The following is a 23,068-nucleotide window of genomic DNA, read 5'->3' on the forward strand; positions in this document are numbered from 1 at the left end:
TCAGTAAAAGTCAGATCCACTTCTGAACCCGATCCCACTGGTGTTTTTTAGTCCAGGCCGGCATGTTGCCATGAAGATCTTCATCTCCCCGTCTTCAAACAACAGGTCTGTAGGGAAGGCCTTTTTAAAATTCTCTGTGAAGGTCAGATCAGCCTCATACCTCACCTTATTGGCCCAGATAAGAGTGGTTCCTGGTTGACAGAAATGTTTCATGGTGGCCAGCAGCTCCTTCAGGTAGTCATGATGATAAACCACATCAGCCGCCAGTACGTAGTCATAGTGATGGACTGATTTAGGATGGGTGCGCTGCAGGTTGTAACCCCAGGACAGGACTGACACCTCGGGTGTGTACCTGCATCGGTCCTTGGTGTTCCTCTTCACGTTGTCTCTCAGGTTACCCAACACATCAGGCAAATCAGTAGCTGTTACTCTGGCCCCTGGAAAGACATGATCATGATTATCATACCCAGAATAGAACAAGTGGCCGGCCCTGGACGGCTGGTGCAGCAATCTGGACACCTAGGCTGTTAATCCAGCCTGACAGTGTGTCGCATTTGAGTCCCGATCCTGACGACCTTTGCTGCTTGTCACCCCCATATCTCTCTTACCCATTTCTGTCAGTCTACTGTACATCTATCATCAAAGGCAGAAAAGGTCCAAAGGATATCTTAAATCATAGCACAATAGGCTATCATTTGAAATGTTCAATAATTTAAGTTATGTGTGCTATGATCCCTTTGTCAAGTCCAAATTCCTTTTCCATGCATGATATTGATTCTGTTAATTGTTTCTAAGCTGTTTCTAATGTTTGTTCGTGAGTCATACCCAGTAGACTGGCCACAATGGTAACCAGGCCCGTTCCTGCTCCCAACTCCAGAACCTGCTTCCCCATCAGATTCACCTTCTGCCAGATGTTGTTATCCAGGCAGTAACACAAAGCCAAGGCCTATGAGACAGAGGGAACCAGGAGGACTGAGTAACACATCACTTGTTCATGTGACAATATGTGAACCATGCAGTATGATATTATGAACCCAACACTGTGTAATCTGTATTGTCTGTTTTCATGCTGGCAGATACACTCACCGCTGGCCACATTACTGCTCCATAGGAGTCTATGGACTCATGAATGTTGATCTTCTCTCCTACATAGTAGTAGATGTCAAATCCCCATTTGGTGTGGACCGTGGGAACCCAGACTGGTTTACTCTGCTGTTGCACAGCCACCTGCTCTGTGTCCTTTGCTGCACAGATCAGATTGATAAAATCACAATTGTTTTCTTCTTTGTTTGAAGTTGATGTTGAAATATGATCGATATCGTCGCTGTCGGGCAGAAACCAGCTATCTCCATTTTATACCTTTTATCTTTCTTGAATAAATCAGTGCTATTGAACACCCTTTACTTCTGTGTGTGGGTTTTACAAATATTGAACCAGTGAAAAGTATTCAAAAGCCCTGCGCTTCTGGCTAAACCTAACTCCACTGGATCCTCAAACTGTCAGTCAAACCTCCCAACTCCAACTTCTGAAAGATCTTTCTATCATTGATTAGAATGATCAGGCGTGAAGAAAACATTACATTAACGGTCAAAAACCTCGACTAACTCCACTCAAGCTGTATTTGGTGATGATGATATAAGGAAACATTCAAGTATCTAACAATGTATAACGTAAGTCACCATACCACCTTTGATGAGGCAGAATTGTGTTGTTCTAAAAACATGGTTATTTTCATTTAGTAAAAAGTTAATATTTTGGACATACAGTAGCTGGTTTCTGCCCGACAGCAGAGATGATGTTTGTGATTTGTGATTACAATACTAGATATGCTGCTAATGAGCATATTGTTGTACCTAGTTCAAACACTAATTCAATGAAAAAAAATGTAATTTATAGAGCCATTGACTATTGGAACAAATTACCACTGAACATTCGTCTAACGCAAAATAAATCAGCCTTTAAGAAAAAAGTACTGAGGTATTTACTGGAAAGCAGTTAGGAATAGCTTCATGATAAATTAATTTGTAAAAGTTATTTCCTGCTATTTAATGTTGTTGTAGTTTTATTGTGTTATTTTATTTTATTGTATTGCTTTTTAAAAATGTATTTGTAATATGTCTTTGTATGGACCCCAGGAAGACTAGCGGATTGCTACGGCATCAGCTAATGGGAATCCTTTTCAAATAAACAAATATGTAGATTTATAGAATGTATTGCTTGGTTTGTGTTAACATGTCATGTGGATGACAACTCACCTCTTCCTGTGTCTTCATCCTGATTGGTCTGAGTGCCACATGTTGAGTCATTGTTTTCTGTCTCAGTGTCTTTGCAGCGTTCTTCCTCTGGTTCCAGGTTCTGCACAGATGCCTGGCTACACTCATCTTTCTCCTCATCTTGTTCTTTATAGTCAATTCTCTCCTGGGCCTGCTTTGAGTTATTTTCTGTTCTGTGTTCGTTTAGACTGTTTCGTACTGCTTCATCAGACATATTCTCTGCTGTACTGACACATTGAAGCCATTCGGGACATGTTTCCATGCCGTTGATTAATAGATTCTGACCCAGTTCCTTTACATACTTCTCACAATATTCTTTGTTCTCCTCCCCCCGAGTGCCCTCCATCTCTCCTTCCTCTTCTTCTTCCCTTCTCTGCTCCTCATGAAGACTGCCTTGTGTTTCCTCAACCAGGTTCTCTTCCGTCTCTCCCTCTCGGCATGTTGCCATGAAGATCTTCATCTCCCCGTCTTCAACCAGTAATTCTGTGTGGAAGGCCTTTTTAAACTTCTCTGTGAAGGTCAGATCAGCCTCATACCTCATCTTATTGGCCCAGATCAGAGTGGTTCCTGGTTGACAGAAATGTTTCATGGTGGCCAGCAGCTCCTCCAGGTAGTCATGATGATAGACCACGTCAGCCGCCAGTACGTAGTCATAGTGATGGACAGATTTAGGGTGAGTGCTCTCCAGATCGTAACCCCAGGACAGGACTGCAACCTGGGGTGTGTACCTGCATCGCTTTGTGTTCCTCATCACATTGTACTTCAGGTTACCCAACACATCAGGTAAATCAGTAGCTGTTGCTGAGGCCCCTGAAAAGATATGATCATGACAGTACACAGAATTGCACAAATGGCTATCATTTGAAATGTTCAGTAATTCAAGTTATGGTTTATAATAACTCAGGCCGATGCACATGCAGGTGAAGTCAAGATTCACGGGTAAAACACAGTTTAAACTGAGATGGTGTAGTTGTAGCAGAGTAGCCTAATATCTCTCTTGGCCATGTTTTGTTTTTCTCCTTTAGCTGAGTACTACTAGTAGTATGTGTTTGGATTCCCACATATCATGCATTATGGAGGCTGTACACGATCCCATCGTCAAGTCCAAATGTATTTTCCATGCATGATATTGATTCTATTGTTTTAAGCTGTTAATTAAATGTGTGTTTGTCAGTCATACCCAGCAGAATGGCCACAATGGTAACCAGGCCTGTTCCTGCTGCCAGCTCCAGAACCTCTTTCCCCATCAGGTTCACCTTCTGCCTGTTGTTATCCAGGTAGTAACACAAAGCCAAGGCCTATGAGACAGAGGGAACCAGGAGGACTGAGTAACACATCATGTGACAATATGTGAACCATGCAGTATGATATTATGAACCCAACACTGTGTAATCTGTATTGTCTGTTTTCATGCTAGCAGAGACACTCACCGCTGGCCACATTACTGCTCCATAGGAGTCTATGGACTCATGAATGGTGATCTTCTCTCCTACATAGTAGTAGATGTCTTTTCCAAATGTGGTGTAGAACGTGGGAGACCAGGGTAGTTTGTGCTCTGTGGCCTTTGCTGCACAGAACAAATTGATCAAATCACAATTGTTTCCTATAAATGGAGACTGCAGTCGATATTATAGTAGATGTCGATTTATAAAACATATTTCATGGTCAGTGATGGGAGTACTCCGATATTTTGAGCGGTGCTCCTGGAACAGGAGCTAAGCTCCAACACCTGGTTTTGTCCGGTTAAAAACTGGTAGGAAAAACGTGTAAAAAAAAATCCGGGGCTTAAGCAAACTGAAGCGTGGCCTACATCTGGCCTAGATATGGCCTACAGCTTGGCACAAACGGCGCAAAGTTTGTCGTATGCCCATGGTCCCATTGGCCAAGCTTCGCAAGACGCGCTGTGATTGGCTAGTGGGACGCTTGATGAAATTAGCTCAGAAATAGCACCGCTCACTTCACACTAGGTGTGATTTTTAAGTAAAAGTATCAATACCACAAACAATGTAAAAATACTATGTTACAAGAATCCTGTCCTGTATTCAAAATTGTATTTGAGTAAAATGACAATTGATCAAAATAAACTTATATAGTACCAAACATTATGCAGAAGCAAATTTCACAATCATAATTGTAATTGGTAAAATGCATTAATGTGTTAAATACCTTAATGTTGCAGCTGATCAAGGTGGGCATAACTGTAATTACTTCATGTGCTAATAAGGGGTAGGACTATACTGTAGCTTAACCACTTGAGCCCTACCTTATCTAACATATAATTTTCCGAATGTCTGTCTGTCTGTCTGAGTGTCTGTCTGTCTGAAACCGCGTTTCTCCTCAGTGGCTGGAGCAATTGATCTGAAATCGCATCACCATCAGCATATGAACACACCTGACATAACTGTGAAGCCCGTTTGTCACTTTCACAAATCGTATGCTGTATAATTGCATTTTTATGGTGTATCTATATCTATTTAGCCTACAGTACCTTTTGTGACCACACATGTTAAGGGAGGGGCGCTGTTGTTCAGGCCATGCACAATCACACACAAACCCACACACACACACACACACACACACACACGGGGGGGGGGGGGGGGGGGAGTGTGTGTGTGTGCAGGCGGGCGGGCGGGCGGGCGGGGGGGGGGGGGGGGGGGTGGTTCTGGCCCTGTTACAGATGTTGTCCAAAATCATGCAGATCGGTACACAGTATCTCTGTAGCCGTTAAATGGAACGGGTATTTCTTACATTGATGCTCCTACATATTAGCATGCAAGCACCAGTTAAAGTTACTTTCCATCCCTCATATACTGTGTGCACAGTGCACATCCCATAATCCACACACTGCACATCATTTCGGAGCTCATATCTTTGAACGGGTAAGGGCTAGTATACTTCATTGACCGGAGTCCACCAGGGCTCTATACAAGCTCACGATGCAATGAGCTATGAGGTTGTAGATCAGCTATGTGTGCATGTTTCACATAATAATTTAACAGTTAATGTATGTTTTGAATCAATCATCTAAATCTGCAAAGTAACTAGTAATAGCTGTCAAATAATCAGAGTGCAGTAAAAAGCACAAAATCTAAATATTGCAGTTGAGTAGGAGTATAAAGTAAAAAAGAAAAAAAAAACTGAAAAATACCTCAAGATTGTAGATACATACAGTTTGTGTAAATAAATGTACTTTGCTACTTTCCACCACTGTTTTCATTCATGCAGACAGAGACTCACCTCCGGTGTCTTCATCCTGATTGGTCAGTGTGCCACATGTTGAGTCATTGTTTTCTGTCTCAGTGTCTTTGCAGCGTTCTTTCTCTGGTTCCAGGTTCTGCACAGATGCCTGGATACACTCATCTTCCTCCTCATCTTGTTCTTTATAGTCAATTCTCTCCTGGGCCTGCTTTGAGTTATTTTCTGTTCTGCGTTCGTTTAGACTGTTTCGTACTGCTTCATCAGCCATATTCTCTGCTGTACTGACACAGTGAAGCCATTCGGGACACTTTTCCATGCCGTTGATTAATAGATTCGGACCCAGTTCCTTTACATACTTCACACAATATTCTTTGTTCTCCTCTCCCCCAGTGCCCTCCATCTTCCCTTCATCTTCTTCCCTTCTCTGCTCCTCATGAAGACTGCCTTGTGTTTCCTCAACCAGGTTCTCTTCCGTCTCTCCCTCCCGGCATGTTGCCATGAAGATCTTCATCTCCCCGTCTTCAAACAACAGGTCTGTGTGGAAGGCCTTTTTAAACTTCTCAGTGAAGGTCTGATCAGCCTCATACCTCACCTTATTGGCCCAGATAAGAGTGGTTCCTGGTTGACAGAAATGTTTCATGGTGGCCAGCAGCTCCTCCAGGTAGTCATGATGATAAACCACGTCAGTCGCCAGTACGTAGTCATAGTGATAGACAGATTTAGGATGGGTGCGCTGCAGGTTGTAACCCCAGGACAGGACTGACACCTCGGGTGTGTACCTGCATCGGTCCTTGGTGTTCCTCTTCACGTTGTCTCTCAGGTTACCCAACACATCAGGCAAATCAGTAGCTGTTACTCTGGCCCCTGAAAAGACATGATCATGATTATCTTAAGCAAGATTTTGGAAAGGTTCTCACACTAAGATTTTAAAAATACTTTTCAAAGACTTTATAATGTTTTTTCAAAGATCTCAGTCTTTAGATGTGAGATGCCTCTAAAGATTTGACTTGTGACTTTTGAGAATATCAAACCACCTCATACCTAATGATCGAGTGACAACTTAATGACGGGAGTGCGCCTTGACTCGCCTTGATTTTATTACGACTTGCCTGTAACCATGAAATCATTTGAATGTCAGCTGGTGTAAGGCCAGCTTTACCAGAATAGCACAACAGGCTATCATTTGAAATGATTAATACTTTTGGCTTGTGTGTCGTGCTGTGGTCCCACTGTCAAGTCCAAATTCCTTTTCCATGCATGATATTGATTCTGTTGTTTCTAACTGTTAAAGCTGTTAAACGTTTGTTCGTGAGTCATACCCAGTAGACTGGCCACAATGGTAACCAGCCCCGTTCCTGCTCCCAACTCCAGAACCGCTTTCCCCATCAGGTTCACATTCTGCCAGATCTTGTTATCCAGGCAGTAACACAAAGCCAAGGCCTATGAGACAGAGGGAACCAGGAGGACTGATGATATAACCCTGCAATGTCAACACAGTATCATATCTTTGGAACCCAACACTGTGTAATCTGTATTGTCTGTTTTCATGCTGGCAGAGACACTCACTGCTGGCCACATTACTGCTCCGTAGAAATCTATGGTCTCATGAATGGCAATTTTCTCTTCTACATAGTAGTAGATGTCATTCCCCCATTTGGTGTGGACCGTGGGAACCCAGACTGGTTTACTCTGCTGTTGCACAGCCACCTGCTCTGTGTCCTTTGCTGCACAGATCAGATTGATAAAATCACAATAGTTCTTTTCAAGTGGAGGCTTTGCCTGCAGTTGAATATGTAGATTTATAGAATGTATTGCATGGTTTGTGACGTGTTTACATGTTATGTGGATGATGACTCACCTCTGCCTGTGTCTTCATCCTGATTTGTCTGAGTGCCACATGTTGAGTCATTGTTTTCTGTCTCAGTGTCTTTGCAGCGTTCTTCCTCTGGTTCCAGGTTCTGCACAGATGCCTGGCTACACTCATCTTTCTCTGCATCTTGTTCTTTATAGTCAATTCTCTCCTGGGCCTGCTTTGAGTTATTTTCTGTTCTTTGTTCGTTTACACTGTTTCGTACTGCTTCATCAGCCATATTCTCTGCTGTACTGACACAGTGAAGCCATTCGGGACACTTTTCCATGCCGTTGATTAATAGATTCTGACCCAGTTCCTCTTCTTCTTCTTCCCCTCTCTGCTCCTCATGAAGACTGCCTTGTGTTTCCTCAACCAGGTTCTCTTCCGTCTCTCCCTCCCGGCATGTTGCCATGAAGATCTTCATCTCCCCGTCTTCAAACAGCAGTTCTGTGTGGAAGGCCTTTTTAAACTCCTCTGTGAAGGTCAGATCAGTCTCAAACCTCATCTGATTGGCCCAGATCAGAGTGGTTCCTGGTTGACAGAAATGTTTCATGGTGGCCAGCAGTTCATCCAGGTAGTCATGATGATAGACCACATCAGTCGCCAGTACGTAGTCATAGTGATAGACTGATTTAGGGTAGGTGCTCTCCGTGTCATAACCCCAGGACAGGACTGCCACTTGGGGTGTGTATCTGCATCGTCCCCTGGTGTTCCTGGATAGGTTGTATCCCAGACTGCTCAGGGTATCTTCAAGGTCTGTGGCTGTCACCCAAGCACCTGCAAACCAAGGTTAGCGGTCTCATAGCACACAGCGTCTCAGAAATTACATGTTATGTAATGTCATTTCATGTCATGTCATGTCATGTCATGTCATGTGAGGTGAGGTGGGCTTTTTGGGTGTGCAATGCATTCCTTCTACTCACCAAGGAGCGTCGCTAAAACAGACACCAGGCCAGTCCCAGCACCAATCTCCAGGACTGCCTTGTCCCGAAGATTCAGCTGTTGTGTCTCAAGGTACCGACAGAATGCCAGTGCCTGTGGGTAACAAGATTATTTTTATCACCAGTTATAAGGATTTTATTCATAAATCTGGACAGAAATAATGCATATATGAAATGTACATTTTATATTTTATAAGTACTGGTAGGAAATGCTACTCACCGCTGGCCATACCATGCCTGCATAGGAGTCAAGAGAGCTAGTGATGGGGATCTTATGTCCTGCATAGCTGTAAACCTCTTTATCAGCCAGGAAGTAGAAACCGGGAGCCCTGTCTGGTCTCTGGACAGTAGATTTGTTGCTGTCAAAAACTAAAATCAGAAATGAATTTGAAACCACAAGTCATGCATATCTGGAAGGGGGAAAAAAAGATTGTGCATTGGTGTTCACTTTAGAATGGTCATTTGACCTTCTTTTCTAGCCTTCACCCCATCTTCCTCAGTCTCCTCCTTTGTCATGCCATTGCTCTCCCCCACAGCGTATGATGTGAAGAATGCAGCCATGACCTGTTGACAGGATTGTCATAGGTGTAATAAAACATTTTCTTTTAACATTAATAGTGTTAGATTTTTGATTACATTTTTACCCAACACAATAAATAAGAAAATGTATTAAGACAACACAAAAAAGGACAACAAAACAACAAGATGACAGGGTCAGGGGGTGACAGTGACATCCAAAGGCCAACACTCAACAGTTCTTACATGCTAGGCCAAATGTAACAGGCACTACATGATTCAACCTTAAGTGGATTGTGTCCTTGCTCTTATCAAATTATGTGAACAGGCAGTCTGTTTGTTCCATGTTCAGCACGTCCAAGTATTCATCCAGCCCAAGCAGAATCCCAGGAGAAGCAATCTGGTCATTGTCAGACTGCTTTGTTTATATCCCTCTTCTATGGATTGATAAGGGATGTAAACAAAGTCAGCCTGACAACGGCCAAAATGATTATTTTATCATTATTTTACGCTTTTTGTGGTCATTTTTTAATAGAAACATTATTTTTATTTTAGCGTCCGTTTTTCAAGAAAAAGTTGACTATAGCTCCTTTAATTTTTGACCCAGGGAAATGAGCATAAAATAATTCTGACATTTATTTACTTCTAACCAGAAATACAAGCACTTGGTATTATTCTTTTATTGAGCAAAACACTTATAGCCTACTGTTGCTAAAACAATTATACAATAATTTTACATATTGCTATCTCTGTTCTCACTCCAGTTTTTCCATTTGCGAATGTATCCTCCAAACAGTTATGGTTCAAGTCTCAAAATTGTGTTAGACCACAGCAAACATGCTCTCTTCTCAGATTTACACCTTTAGTTTCCTGTTAGCTCACAACTCCACAACTCTCAAGTAGAAGTCTCAGATGAAGTAACCTACCTGTAACCTGCTGCTTTAATTTCCAGAAAATGGGACCACGGTCCACAAGATTCTGGATAGAAACAGCATCCTGCAGGACACTCCCATCATCATCACAAGGGCAAAAGCTATTTTTAGAGAGGTGAAGTAAACACAAGGACCACCCACAGGCAGACATACGGAATAAAGTAGCAGTAAGAGAGAGAGAGAGAAAGAGAAATACCGAAATGTCACAATACCAATAGCTGGGATACTCAATACCACAGTCTGCAGATAGATGGGCTGTCCTGTACTGATGTCCGAGAAGCTTCTGTGGTTTGTGCAATGCCATGTTGACTGTAATATCAACATGTGCCAAAGAATGAATGCCTTCTGTTCCATTCTAAATGCATTACATGACTTGATGCTAACAATATGAAATAATTGTATCGATGTTGTTGCACATTGTTTACAATTGTTTACATTTACAGTAGGCCTATATGTCATTTTCACTGTCAGTATATGAAACTACAAAGTCTCTGCTGCTTACATCTTTGTCCACAAATAGATGCAGAGAGACAAGTGAGCTCACTGAGGATGGAGCCAGGTTGATTTATAGTTATAAATTATGACTGAATATCTTTTTTGGCCAGCCTGCCTGGTATATTAGTTTCAGATGTTAAGCAGCATTTGTAAGCAAAAGTCATACTCTATATCTGATTTCTTGTCCAGAACGGATGATTTAAAAAGATAAAACCTTGAAACCTGCATTGACTTCTTATTATTTCACTGTATTGCATCATCGTGGTCTCGTGAAATGCTGAAAGGAAAATCAAAGGTATTTAATTTAATGCAAAAAAGCCAATGGCTTCCATGACTATTTAAAAATAAACCAGATAGTTTGAAACATATCTGTGGAGTGCCTGGTCCCCCACTTAGCTGCCATGACCCCAATTACTTTAGCACATATAGTAACACGATAGGTTTAACATGCATGTTGTGCCATGCAAAGTTTGCAAACCCTAAGAAAACCATGAGCTACTGCAACACAAACTCAAATAAGCACACTCCATTACATTTAGCCAGTATTTGGAATACAAGTGTCATTTTACAGAACCCTCTCCTCCGTCCCATAGACCTTGACACCCTCTCTAAGCTCCTGGGTATTCTGCGTGGTAATCTATTTCTGACAGATGATTTGCAAAAGGGACGTGAGACCATCTTGTTCAGAATTGCCAGAAATGTGATGGATGAGCTCAGGTCACTGGCCAGTTCTCTTATACTCATTGTTGCCGTGGAGCAGCCTTATCAGGATAAAAGAATGAAGTGCTGTGACTGAACTTCATCTCGGAAACATCTTGCAAGTGCGCATGCCAGGCCAGCACTCCTTCTTATGACATGACATCATTTTGTTTCCACATCCTACTGATACAGTGGAGCATTGTTGGTTGCCTGTCAGTTTTAGAATAGATTTTAAAGGAGTAGTTCACCCCCCAAATGATTATTATTTTTTGTTTTGTATTTGTGACATTCCTAAGACAACAATTTGATTATAGTAAATTTACCCACATTGATTCCGGATGGGGACCCGAATGCATTTGGGTCCCAGATCCCCAGTTAAAACATGATTATTTTGGGGTCGCGGGGGTCGCGGCCTGAAAGGTTGAGCAGAGACCATAGACCAATATCAAAAATAGCATCGCTTTTATTCAGATAGCTGGATTTCTCTTCCTGTTTCACATTATTATTTATTAATGCATTTATATGTAATTGTATATATATAATATATGCATATATCTGCTTTTTTTGTCTTTTCCTGTGAAACTGCACTTAGTGTCTGAATTGTGCTATATAAATAAGGCTTGATTGATTGATTGATTGAGGTTTGTCTTGGCAGTGATCAGAATCAACTTTAGAATCATAGTACAGGTTTACAGAAGTAAACGGTGTGTGAAATTTGTTTTCGTGCATACCGGTAGTTCCCATTGTGTTATTTCCATAGAAAGAAAGAAAGAAAGAAAGAAAGAAAGAAAGAAAGAAAGGGAAGAAGAAGAGTCGGAGCCCCCCCCCCCCCCCCCCCCTTCTTCTTCCCTTTCTTTCTTTTTTGCAAGAGGGAAAGGAGAAAATCTAAGAAAACAAACAAATGATCTACATATTTACACATAGTACCTAACTAAGATAAGATATAAAAGTGCATGAGCATGGCAGCAGGTGCGTTACATCTTTGGCTTCAGTAACAGTAACCTAATAATCCACCTCTAGACTCCTCTGTCTTCTTACTATGGCCAAATGAAGCACAGCCAAACATGTAACAGATATTTGACTATACTGTAGGTGTCATTTAAGATTTTAGGAGCTCTATTAATAGCAGCAGGTAGGTAAGGTAGTAGGCCCGCCTGGAATCTTGTCATTTTATGGGCAAGGCCACTGGCCTTTGGTGGTGTACATTGGGGGGTACAAAGGTCAAATGCCAGGGCAGGAAGGCCATAAAATAAAACAATTATTTGTCCACAGAAATGACTAGACTGCACTCTGTGGAGGTGCCAACTTGCGCCTTGTGCACTCATAGTCACTTTCCGAAGAACACAAGTGCGACCAGCAGAGCATCATCACCCTACTTGCGCGCTATGCTGGCACGAGTAATTCAATTGATAAATGTTTCAATACGTTGCATTACCTTCTATGAAATATGTAAATAATAATGCTTTTTATTTCACATAATGGGATACAAATTACTGGTAGGATATTTATATGAACTACTGGCCCAACCAGAGTAACTGGACTCATTTGACATTGATTGGCATCTAAAATAAATATTGACCAGAAGCCAGGAAAAAACAGTCTAATCAGCTGTGGCTATGTGTGGGCAGGGCATTAAGGCCACTGTGACCTCAAGGCATGTCATTCTATGAGGAGCAGAAAGCCAAATTGAAATGTGACCTGTCATGGAAGAAATGGATGAGTGTACAATAGCTGCAACGAGTGTCCATGTTGTAGTTAGTGCAGGACACTAAGGCTGTTTTTTGTGTACAATCCAAGGAATACAGACACAATTAAATGTATGAGCTACTACTTTAAATTGTCCATATTATTCATGTACAAGCATGATTTTACAAAATACCATTAGCCTAATACTTAAAGTTAATCAATATAATGTGCCAATTATGACACAAACTGATCAGAAATGAACAGTGAAATTGTCCAACTACAGGATAAGGTTGTGATGATTTTGAATGCCTATAGCAATTGTTAACTCTAAAGATCAAATAATAATAACAACTCAGAGTTATATAGCGCTTTTCTAAGTACCCAAAGACCCTTAACATGGGGGGGCAAGAGAAAACTAAGAATAAACAAAAAAACATTAAAGATAAGAAGGACAGTGGAATGTGTTAGCTGGGGAAAGCAATATGGAAGAGGTGGGTTTTGAGGGTGGAAACTGAAATAATCGTTATAAGCCATGAATACGTTTTGAAAGCAGAGTATGTTCATGAAAATGGGTAATGAATATGATTGCTCAAAACAAATCTAAAAAGAAAAACTCCCGCACTGTCTTCAAAAGGATTTAATACAACATTTCGGTTGAGTATTAACATTGAGCAAAATTTTATATATTTAGCCTACTTGCTAAATCAAATATTTAAAAGAAATTTCACTTTCAAATAAAATAAACATGAGACAACGATGAGAATACAGAATTAGAATACTTAATACTGAATCAGAAATCAGACATAATGAGTGCAGTGGTATTTATTCACAGTTGCTCGTGACCAGTGTTGGACAGTAACTTATTACTTAGTAATATCTTACTGTAATATTAAAGTTGTACCATGTAACTTTTTTTATAAAACAAATCTTAAAATTGTCCTAACTGTTAAATCGCTAAAGTTTTAGAACACCCACTCCGTTATTTTCAGCTTCTGAAGCCTTCTCTTTATATGTTTTCTATGATCCTGGCCGTGGACCGGATTTCGCGCCATAAAGACGTAATCTGCATCATCTGTATACGTTGTGTATACGTTGCCCAATCACATCGCCGATCATGCACACATGGTACACTACCGGCCAATCACAGCGCATCTTGAAGTGGGGTCGCCATATTTGTAGTCACCCGTGTGTCTCTTTACTCAAAAGGTAATCTCGCCTACCAGGCAGGGTGAAGTAGTCCGTTTCTCCGGAATGCCTGAACGCACAGGAACCAGGGACCCCTCTAAAGATAGCTCTCGGCGTTGTGGAGGCAGACGCGGGGGTGTGAAGGTACGAAAAACGGGCAAAAGACGCGAACGCGACCGCGGTTTGCTATATGGCTACTGACCACTAGTTGAGAATCTTACACAGTATAGCTTTAAGCTATTACTTTACCCAGTAACGAGTAGGCAGGATAACTTATTACTCTGCTAAAACAGTAATATTATACCGGTTTGTTTTGATGCCTTTTGAAAATATTTAGTTTAAAAGGTCAAGAGAGATTGCTGCTTTATTTTAGAGCATTTTTGGCTGGTTGTTTACTCTTATTATTATTAAAAAAAATTGGATGTAGTTCTAAAAGGAGCTGGCTAAACAACACGTGTTGTTGTACATCTATTTCTCTTGCGGTTGTTGGGGGGGTAATATGTAATATAATATACATCTCTTGATTCCAAGAAATAAGTAATATAATATTACTTTTTTAAGGAGTAATAGGTAATAAGTAACATATTACTCTCCTGGGTAATATTGCCCAACACTGCTCATGACATGGAGTGTTTGAGTGTTTATATGGTAGTGGTAGGTGGCTGGTTAGAGAGATCCATTAGAAGGACGTTCTAATGCGTGACGGGTGGTCCATTTGTCTTTCCTCCAGGCTCGGTAGAGCTTAATGCTGAGACTAGGAAGATCATACAGCTCCTCCATGTTGAAGCGCTTTTGGAAACGGCCCACAAAGCTGTTCTCTTTGTCGAGGCGGAAGCGCATTGCCCACAGGATCTGTGTGTCGTCCTGGCACAGGTAGTCAAAGGTGTCCATCAGCTCTTCCAGGTAATTGTGTCCATAGACCACGTCAGCTGCCAGGATGTAGTCAAAACAATGGGTGGCGCCTGGGAACCTCTGCTCCACTTGTGGGCCCCAGGTAAGCTCTGTGACCTGAAAATAGATTTTGTTAGTGTAGTGATACGCGGAAGCGGGGATTGAACCCGGGACTCCCACTCGCCAGTCCAACGCACAACCAGTCGTGCTAATAGGGCTGAGCCCGATTAGCAGGGCTGTTGTCGCTGGTTCATGGCTGGGTGCTACATTCACCCCCCTGGTCTTTTGGAGCGCGCCCTCGCGCTTCACACATCACGCCGCGGACCGCCGCACACGACGTGGCACTAGTCCCTCACGCGAGGACATCACGCTCCTCATCCTGCCGACAACGCCAGATGTAGTGATACGCGGAAGCGGGGATTGAACCCGGGACTCCCACTCGCCAGTCCAACGCACAACCAGTCGTGCTAATAGGGCTGAGCCCGATTAGCAGGGCTGTTGTCGCTGGTTCATGGCTGGGTGCTACATTCGCACAAGATTGTAGTGATTCACATTTTGTTTTAGACACTTATTTTTTCTTAAAATTGCTTTATCCCACGATTATTGTAACCCATTTTTTTCACCCGGTGTCAATTGTCTAATGTGTAATCCTGGGCGCTACATTCCCTCTGCCAACATGGGGAGAGCAATGGACTGACCTCATGGTTCCTTCTATGCATGAGGAGTCCAAGTCGCTTCTTTTCACCTGACAGGGGGGAGTTTCCACGGTTTAGTAGAGGAAAAAATAGGCCAGAAGTTGACCATACCCCTACCCGGGGTAGAACAAAACGCGACATAGTTTTTTCACATCTTTAGGATGTCCCTTTCATGAAATGGATTGTCCCGAGTTTTGCTTTTACTGCAAAAGTCATGAAATTGATCCATGAAGGGTCTCATCACATAAGCAAAAAAACGCCTATCCTGAAAGATGGAGTTCCAAGTCAAACCTTTGTCATTTTCTACCTGCAGGTTGTTTTCACCTCATACTTGCACAGAAGGTCTACAGGTAGTGTCCTTACATCCCAGAACAATCAGAATGAAAAAATATGGTTCTGTTTTGAATCTGCTGCCTTTTATATAAGGACCTTCTATAGGCGGAAATGACATTCCTAAGGAAAATTCCCCTGTAATCCTTCTATAAGGGGTAGTACAAACTATGACAAAGTTTTTTCATAACTTTTACTTGTCCTCTTCATGAAATGGATGATCAGTAGTTTTGCTTTTACTGCAAAAGTCATGAAATTGATCCATGAAGGGACTCACCACATAGGCAAAAAATACGCCTACCCTGAAAGATGGAGTTCCAAGTCAATCCTTTGTAATTTTCTATTGCTGGTTGTTTTTACCTCATTCTTGCACAGATGGTCTACAGGTAGGGTTAGGGTTAGGGTTAGGGTTAACCCTAACCCTAACCCTAACCCTAACCCAACCCTAACCCTAACCCTAACCCTAACCCGAATGCAAAAAAGTGATTTACCAAGAAAGTGCAGAAATATCCCCACAAGTTAATCATTCCACTTACTGGTAGGGAAGGAGCTGGAAACAAGGGCCTACTACAAACTTGATATCCCGGTATCAATAAGCTTTGGCTTATCAAGCTTGTTATTAAGCATAGCGGCCCATGACATCATGTTTAAATAATCAAGACAAGAGGCGATTAATACATTGTTACAGTACTATTCATAATATATAGCCATTTAACACTTACTGCACACTAATGAATGATTTTCTAAAGATATTAAATGACAATATTTTTTACTTTTGTCAATTCTCATTCTCATAGACAAACTCAGACTCACAACAACTGGCCAATGCAAAAAGATACCAGTTCTGTTCAGAATCTCACATCTCACATCTTCCCACAAAATATTATAAAGCGCTCAACAGTGGGCTCGATAAAAGCCCATGGGTCAATAAGCAGGATCGATAAGGTGCTCATTATCAATACAAATTAACAAACTCCATTCAGATTGTCAATAGGGAATACACCAACAACCAAAATAAACCAGAAGAATATGTCATAATATGCTTGTATTGTGAATCAGGAGTTTTTCTATATATGTGTGCCATTCTTACTGCATGCCAAATAATCAAACAGCAGCTTTTTCTCATTTTAATTTATTTCGTTTATTTCTTTTTCAATATTTTCATATCAACAACTAATTTGAGTGTGAGGGGGACTGACCAATTTGCAAAGCTGGTCAATGGATACAAAGCTGTGATCTCCCAAATTCAGACATAATTTTGTCAGGAGTTTGTTCGTGACGTAATCGGCTGTGTATCTATTGGTCAATGGCTGGTCAATGGATTAATTGAATTCAGTCTTACTATTTATGTTATGGTAATAAATATGGTATGATGGTATATATTATTATAATATAAACGGTAAGAAGGAATTCAGTTCCCAGTGGATTACAACCAAGGGCCACTACAATGCTCTACAGTCAAGGCTGGTCCACAAGGCACAAGCTGGTATAAAAGGATTGTCTCATTTCTTGTTTATTTTAGTTTACAGGCAATGTACTGTAAATACAGGAGCAATATTATGTACAACACAATCCCACAGAGAGACATTGAGGCACGTACTACTTTGACTGCAACAATCCTTATCATAGCAGTAGAGTTGGGTGAGGTCTCCCTCTTACTGCTTGGTGCAGGCTATTTTTTGAACAGGACAGGCTTTAGTGATGTATCCTTTAGCATCCAACCCTTCCCAACTGGATTCCACAAAAGGGGTTTGGGGACATGATTGTGGCGCCATATACTGTACCAGTTTGGTACATAGCCTGTTGAACATTCAAAAATATCCTCAGTGGGAGGCAGGTGTGAGACTGGCATGTCTGTCGTTGATGCAAGAATACAACGGAGCTCATCAAGACTAGAACACACCTGGCCCTTTGCCTTCTTTTTTAGGCCATAGAGAGTGAGGGCATATTGTCTTGAACATCCTGAAGCCTCTGGTAGACTATCTGTCAAGCCAAAGGTTCTCAGACCCTGACCTAATTTATATGTACAGTACTATGGATATACTTGTGTTGCTCGCCTACTATGTCAGTCAACAACTCCTTGGAATAGCTGCCATTTTCATGCATGCTGGTCATGGGATAGACAACGATACATCCCAATGTCTGATATTACAAATACATTGGGAGTGGCTTTGTGTGAGAGTCTTCTAGCATGGCACGCATTGACTGGATGCAATGCAACAAGCAGCCTGTTCAGAATAAGCAATAATACAGCTTTCAACAAGCTGGCGAAGCACATTCATGAACTTCAGGATCTGAGAATCTTTGGCTTACTGCATGCCAAATAATCAAACATTGGTCAGTCTCCCTTACACTGCTCAAAATAGTTGTTGATTGAAAAAGAAATAAATGAAAATGAGAAAAGGCTGCTGATTATTTGGCATTAAGAATGGCGCACAAAGTGTAGTGTATTCTACTGAATATAGGCTTACATATATAATGTACTGCATTTAAGTCTGAATACCATAGACTGCTTATAGAACAATATGTTTGCTGCTTTTGAGGTGAAGAGAATTAGGCCTTGGGATGGGTGCATCTCTCCACTCCGACATGTCTCCTTTCTAGGGATGGGTATCGTTCACCTTTTAATCGATACGATACCTTTTTCGATACCTGGGAATCGATACGATACCTTTTTCGATACCATTTTCGATACTTTTTATTAATTATTATTATTATAATTATTATTTTCCTTTTTCTATGGGCTATTTTATAGACGTTGGATCATTATCATAATAATAAACATTATAGGCTATTCTCTTCTATTTTCACAGTAACGAGTATAGCCTACTAAAGCAGTCATTAAACTTTCAGTAGCCCAACTGTTACAGATGCGACCGGCAAGGGGTGCATTCAAAAGTACCGAAACAAGGTATCGTTTGTTTTTACGTGAACCGATACCGATAGTATCGAAGTCAGTGAATCGATACCATTAAAAGTATCGTCGACGATACCCAACCCTACTCCTTTCCGACATGTCTGCATTCCGACACTAACCCTATCTCTACCCCTAACCCTAAACCTTAGGCCCATGGGAGTGTCGCCACTCCGACAATAAGAAGTCCATTTCGGAGTGGCGACATGTCGGAATGGAGAGAGCCCCCCCCTTGGGATGTAGGGACACTACCTGTAGACCATCTGTGCAATATGAGATGAAACAACCAGCAGGTAGAAAATGACAAAGGATTGACTTGGAACTCCATCTTTCAGGGTAGGCTTTTTTATGGTGGGTACCTTTATGGATCAATTTCATGACTTCTGCAGTAAAAGTAAAACTACTGACCATCCATTTCATGAAGAGGACAAGTAAAAACACTGTCAGGGTTTGTACTACCGCTTATAGAAGATTATCTCCAGGATCACAGGGGATTCTTCCTTAGGAATGTCATTTCCGCCTATAGAAAGTCCTTATATTAAAGGCTGCAGATTCAAAACAGAACCATATTTTTGCATTCTGATTGTTCTGGGATGTAAGGACACTACTTGTAGACCATCTGTGCAAGTATGAGGTAAAAGCAACCTGCAGGTAGAAAATGACAAAGGATTGAATTGGAACCCCATCTTTCAGGGTAGGCGATTTTTGCCTACAGTATGTGGTGAGTCCCTTCATGGAACAATTTCATGACTTTGGCAGTAAAAGTAAAACTCGGGACAGTGCATTTCATGAAGGGGACATCCTAAAGATATGAAAAAACTATGTCGCGTTTTGTTCTACCCCTTATAGAAGATTATCACCAGACTTACAGGGGAACATTCCTTAGAAATGTAATTTCCGCCTATAGAAAGTCCTTATATAAAAGGCTGCAGATTCAAAACAGAACCATATTTTTGCATTCTGATTGTTCTGGGATGTAAGGACACTACCTGTGGACCATCTGTGCAAGTATGAGGTAAAAACAACCTGCAGGTAGAAAATGACAAAGGATTGACTTGGAACTCCATCTTTCAGGATAGGCGTTTTTTTGCCTATGTGATGAGTCCCTTCATGGATCAATTTCATGACTTTTGCAGTCAAAGTAAAACTTGGGACAATCCATTTCATGAAGGGGACATCCTAAAGATATGAAAAAACTATGTCGCGTTTTGTTCTACCCCGGGTAGGGGTACCTCAAAAACTAAGGCTCTTTTTTAGGATTTTTTCCTCCTCTAGTTGGACGTAGTGTGTGGAAGGAACACGTTATTCCAACCAGTTCCTTTCCCCTCCATCAGGCACCCCAGCTGGCCAGGAGGAGGTAGTATAGAGACCAGGATTACTGCATGTTTTTTTGTGAGGGTACCTCTACAGTACCCTAGGAGACACGGGGTACACCTTTTTCCAACCCCACCTAGGGTATGGGCACTGATGACACAGAGGAAAGAACACACCCACAGTGTCCTCAATGGGAATCGAACCCAGGACCTTCTAGCTGTGAGCTAGACACCGTGCCCCAAGTTTTTTTTCTTTTCTTTTTTTTTTAAGATTTGTTTTGGGGCTTGTATGCCTTTATTGATAGGACACTAGACTGACAGGAAATGGGGGGAGAGATGGGGAGTGACATGCGGCAAAGGTTGTCCGGATCGGGAATCAAACCGACGACGCCGCCAGGCATCCATGCCTATGTGGCAATGCCTATGTGGTATGCGCCTATGTGGTATGCGCCTTGACCAGTAGGCCTGTGCCCCAAGTTTTAACCACTTTTTAACATGGAATCTTTATTTGGGCATGTTATAACACTTTTATAACAATTATTATTATTTTTGATATTTTTCAGAAATAGGCGATCTACAAGGTAGGGCTTAAAGGGATATTACACTTTCAAAAAAACTTTTAGGTCTAATCAGGCTTGTATGAACACCCTGAACAGTTTTTAATTTGCTTCATTCAGTATTTAGATATTTGATGTAAATGTTACCAGCTCCAACACGCCCAGGCCCTCTCCCCACACACACCCATTGTAACTTCAAACTCCATTTTAACCATGATAGATTCATTAAAAACACACATTATTTTTTCTGGTGACTCATAATACCCTCCTAATACGTGAGCAGACCGTGTTTTTTCAATAACTTTTTTCATTTATTTTCAATAAAATATTATTGTATTTAATGTTTTCCATTTTCCCAAAGAATTATTAAAAATAAAAGAAAAAGGTTATTGAAAAAACACGGTCTGCTCACGTATTAGGAGGGTATTATGAGTCACCAGAAAAAATAATGTGTGTTTTTAATGAATCTATCATGGTTAAAATGGAGTTTGAAGTTACAATGGGTGTGTATGTGGAGAGGGCCTGGGCGTGTTGGAGCTGGTAACATTTACATCAAATATCTAAATACTGAATGAAGCAAATTAAAAACTGTTCAGGGTGTTCATACAAGCCTGATTAGACCTAAAAGTTTTTTTGAAAGTGTAATATCCCTTTAAGTGGTTTATTTTGTACGCCTTGAAGCAAGAATGAAAATGAAGATATATTCTGGCAGAGCAGCCATATCAGTAATATATCTATATGGTTAATTATCTCACACCATGTCAATTATTCCACACCAGTAGAGTGTTATCGCAACATCCCCGGTTCCATTTTGGCGGGAGACCTGTGGTGCATGTTGTTCTTTCCTCAGTTTTCTGTCATTCTACTGTTCTGTTTAAACATGCATGCACAGTCGCACACACACAAAGTTATTTATAAACATACCACAGGAATGTACTTGCATCGCCCTCTGGCGTTCCGGATCACATTGAACTGGAGGTTCCCCAACACTTCTGGTATGTCTGTGGAGGTTACCTTGGCACCTGCCAAGATGTAGTACAGTTAGGAGGGAAGGACTAGCAAGGAGAGAGAAAGACAGCAAGCCTTAGAAACAAAACATTCTGTAATTATTTTCCATACCTAGCAGACTGGATACTATGGTGACCAATCCAGTTCCGGCTCCTAGTTCAATAACATTTCTGTCTGCCAGGTCGTACTTGTCACGGTTGGTATCGAGGAAATAACACAGCACTGAAGCCTGTTGTGGGGATGTTACAATTCAGTAGCATTGGTTTTTGCCTGTCATCATCAAAAAGATACATTACTACAAAGATGACATACTAGATACTACTGCAGTTGTATGATGATAGTGTAGTATAGGAGGTTGTTTTTACCGAGGGCCAGAGCACACATCCATAGAGGTCTGTAGACTCTTTGATGCGGATCTCTAGGTTAGCAAAGGTGTAGCCTTCCCAGGCCTCTGTTGTAATGAGAGACTGGCGGAAGTGCCGTGACATGATGGCGTTGGCAAGGTCTGCATCCTCAGCAACACCTGCAACGAACCAGAGAGGCACGGCTAGAATAATTAGTTGGCTATTTCATGTAGGCTACTTTGAATGAACATAATGTCAACCAGTGGTTCCCCCAGCTTATTAGCCCGTGACCCAAAAGAGAAATGAGATGTTTTCCTGGGACCCAAACTAGTGAAAACAGCAAATCTACAAGCTCACAACGCGTCGCGCCACGTTGTGTGCTTGTAGATCGGCTATTTTCACTACTTCTCAAACATTGGTTTTCTGGTGCCCCCAGGTATTCACTAGCAGGGAGCTACGAGAAGGTCAGAGGAGTAAGCACGAGGGGCCATGCAAAGTTAAGTAGGGTTAGGGGTCTCATAAACTGGTTTTATAGTCTATGTATGAGTGTTAACTGACTACAATCTCTGTCCTGGCAGAGCAGGAACTTGATACTGCACACATATGCATGTTCTATTGCTATTTATTATAGCAACAGGGCTATGTACTGTAGGAACATTTCAACGGTAGAAAGAACCTAAACTTCAAAATGTTCACTTTTAAACGTTTGAAAGAGGAGACACCACCATAATTTAAAACAATTTACTCTAATTTGCAAGTCCCACACAAGAAAACACATGTTGTATTTGCTTGTATTAGTGTATTACCCACTCTTAAGTGAAACACTCACTGTTTTCCACGTTCTTCGAGTCCTCCATTACAGACGGCGGCTCCATGTCTGACAGGGTCCAAGGAGCAGAGCATTAACAGCACAAACAGTATGAGTTACAGCATATTTTTAGCAGCTAAAACATATCGCCACTCTTGGTTTGTAGTCCCAGAAAAAGGCCTCTGGAAATGGTACAAATTCTGGGTCTCCAGTGGCTTGGTAAGAGGCAAGAGGTAAGCCCCCATCACACCCTCCACAACAAACACAGACACTTGTAGTTTTATCATACTCCAATTAACCCCACATGTAACCTACAGCGTTTTTTCTCTCGCTCTCTGCGTATCCGTCTCTCGCTCTGAGCATGCTGCATGCTGGGCATGCTGCAGGCACCGCTCAGCTATTTCTGCTTGACAGACAACAGCAGCTGCACA

The 23,068-nt window shown here is 41.5% G+C and overlaps 2 protein-coding genes across 2 annotated transcripts; both read right to left on the minus strand.

Moving 5' to 3' along the window:
• On the minus strand, window positions 1-8,825 carry mettl21ca (methyltransferase 21C, AARS1 lysine a; the record flags this gene model as incomplete). The annotated part of the gene is made up of 13 exons (XM_080730304.1): window positions 1-437; window positions 826-946; window positions 1,087-1,244; window positions 2,256-3,083; window positions 3,454-3,571; window positions 3,704-3,840; window positions 5,511-6,335; window positions 6,791-6,911; window positions 7,038-7,195; window positions 7,330-8,100; window positions 8,247-8,358; window positions 8,485-8,633; window positions 8,732-8,825. 13 exons carry the CDS (start codon window positions 8,823-8,825, stop codon window positions 1-3), a joined length of 4,029 nt encoding a protein of 1,342 aa, XP_080586430.1.
• Window positions 8,826-14,443: 5,618 nt separating this feature from the next.
• mettl21e (methyltransferase like 21e) lies at window positions 14,444-22,704 on the minus strand (the record flags this gene model as incomplete). The annotated part of the gene is made up of 5 exons (XM_080730305.1): window positions 14,444-14,785; window positions 21,402-21,499; window positions 21,597-21,714; window positions 21,851-22,008; window positions 22,659-22,704. The coding sequence occupies 5 exons, from the start codon at window positions 22,702-22,704 to the stop codon at window positions 14,444-14,446; spliced, it is 762 nt and encodes a 253-aa protein (XP_080586431.1).
• Window positions 22,705-23,068: the final 364 nt, after the last annotated feature.

This window comes from Nannobrachium achirus (genome assembly GCF_963921795.1).
Source record: "Nannobrachium achirus genome assembly, chromosome: 7".
Lineage (NCBI taxonomy): Eukaryota > Metazoa > Chordata > Actinopteri > Myctophiformes > Myctophidae > Nannobrachium > Nannobrachium achirus.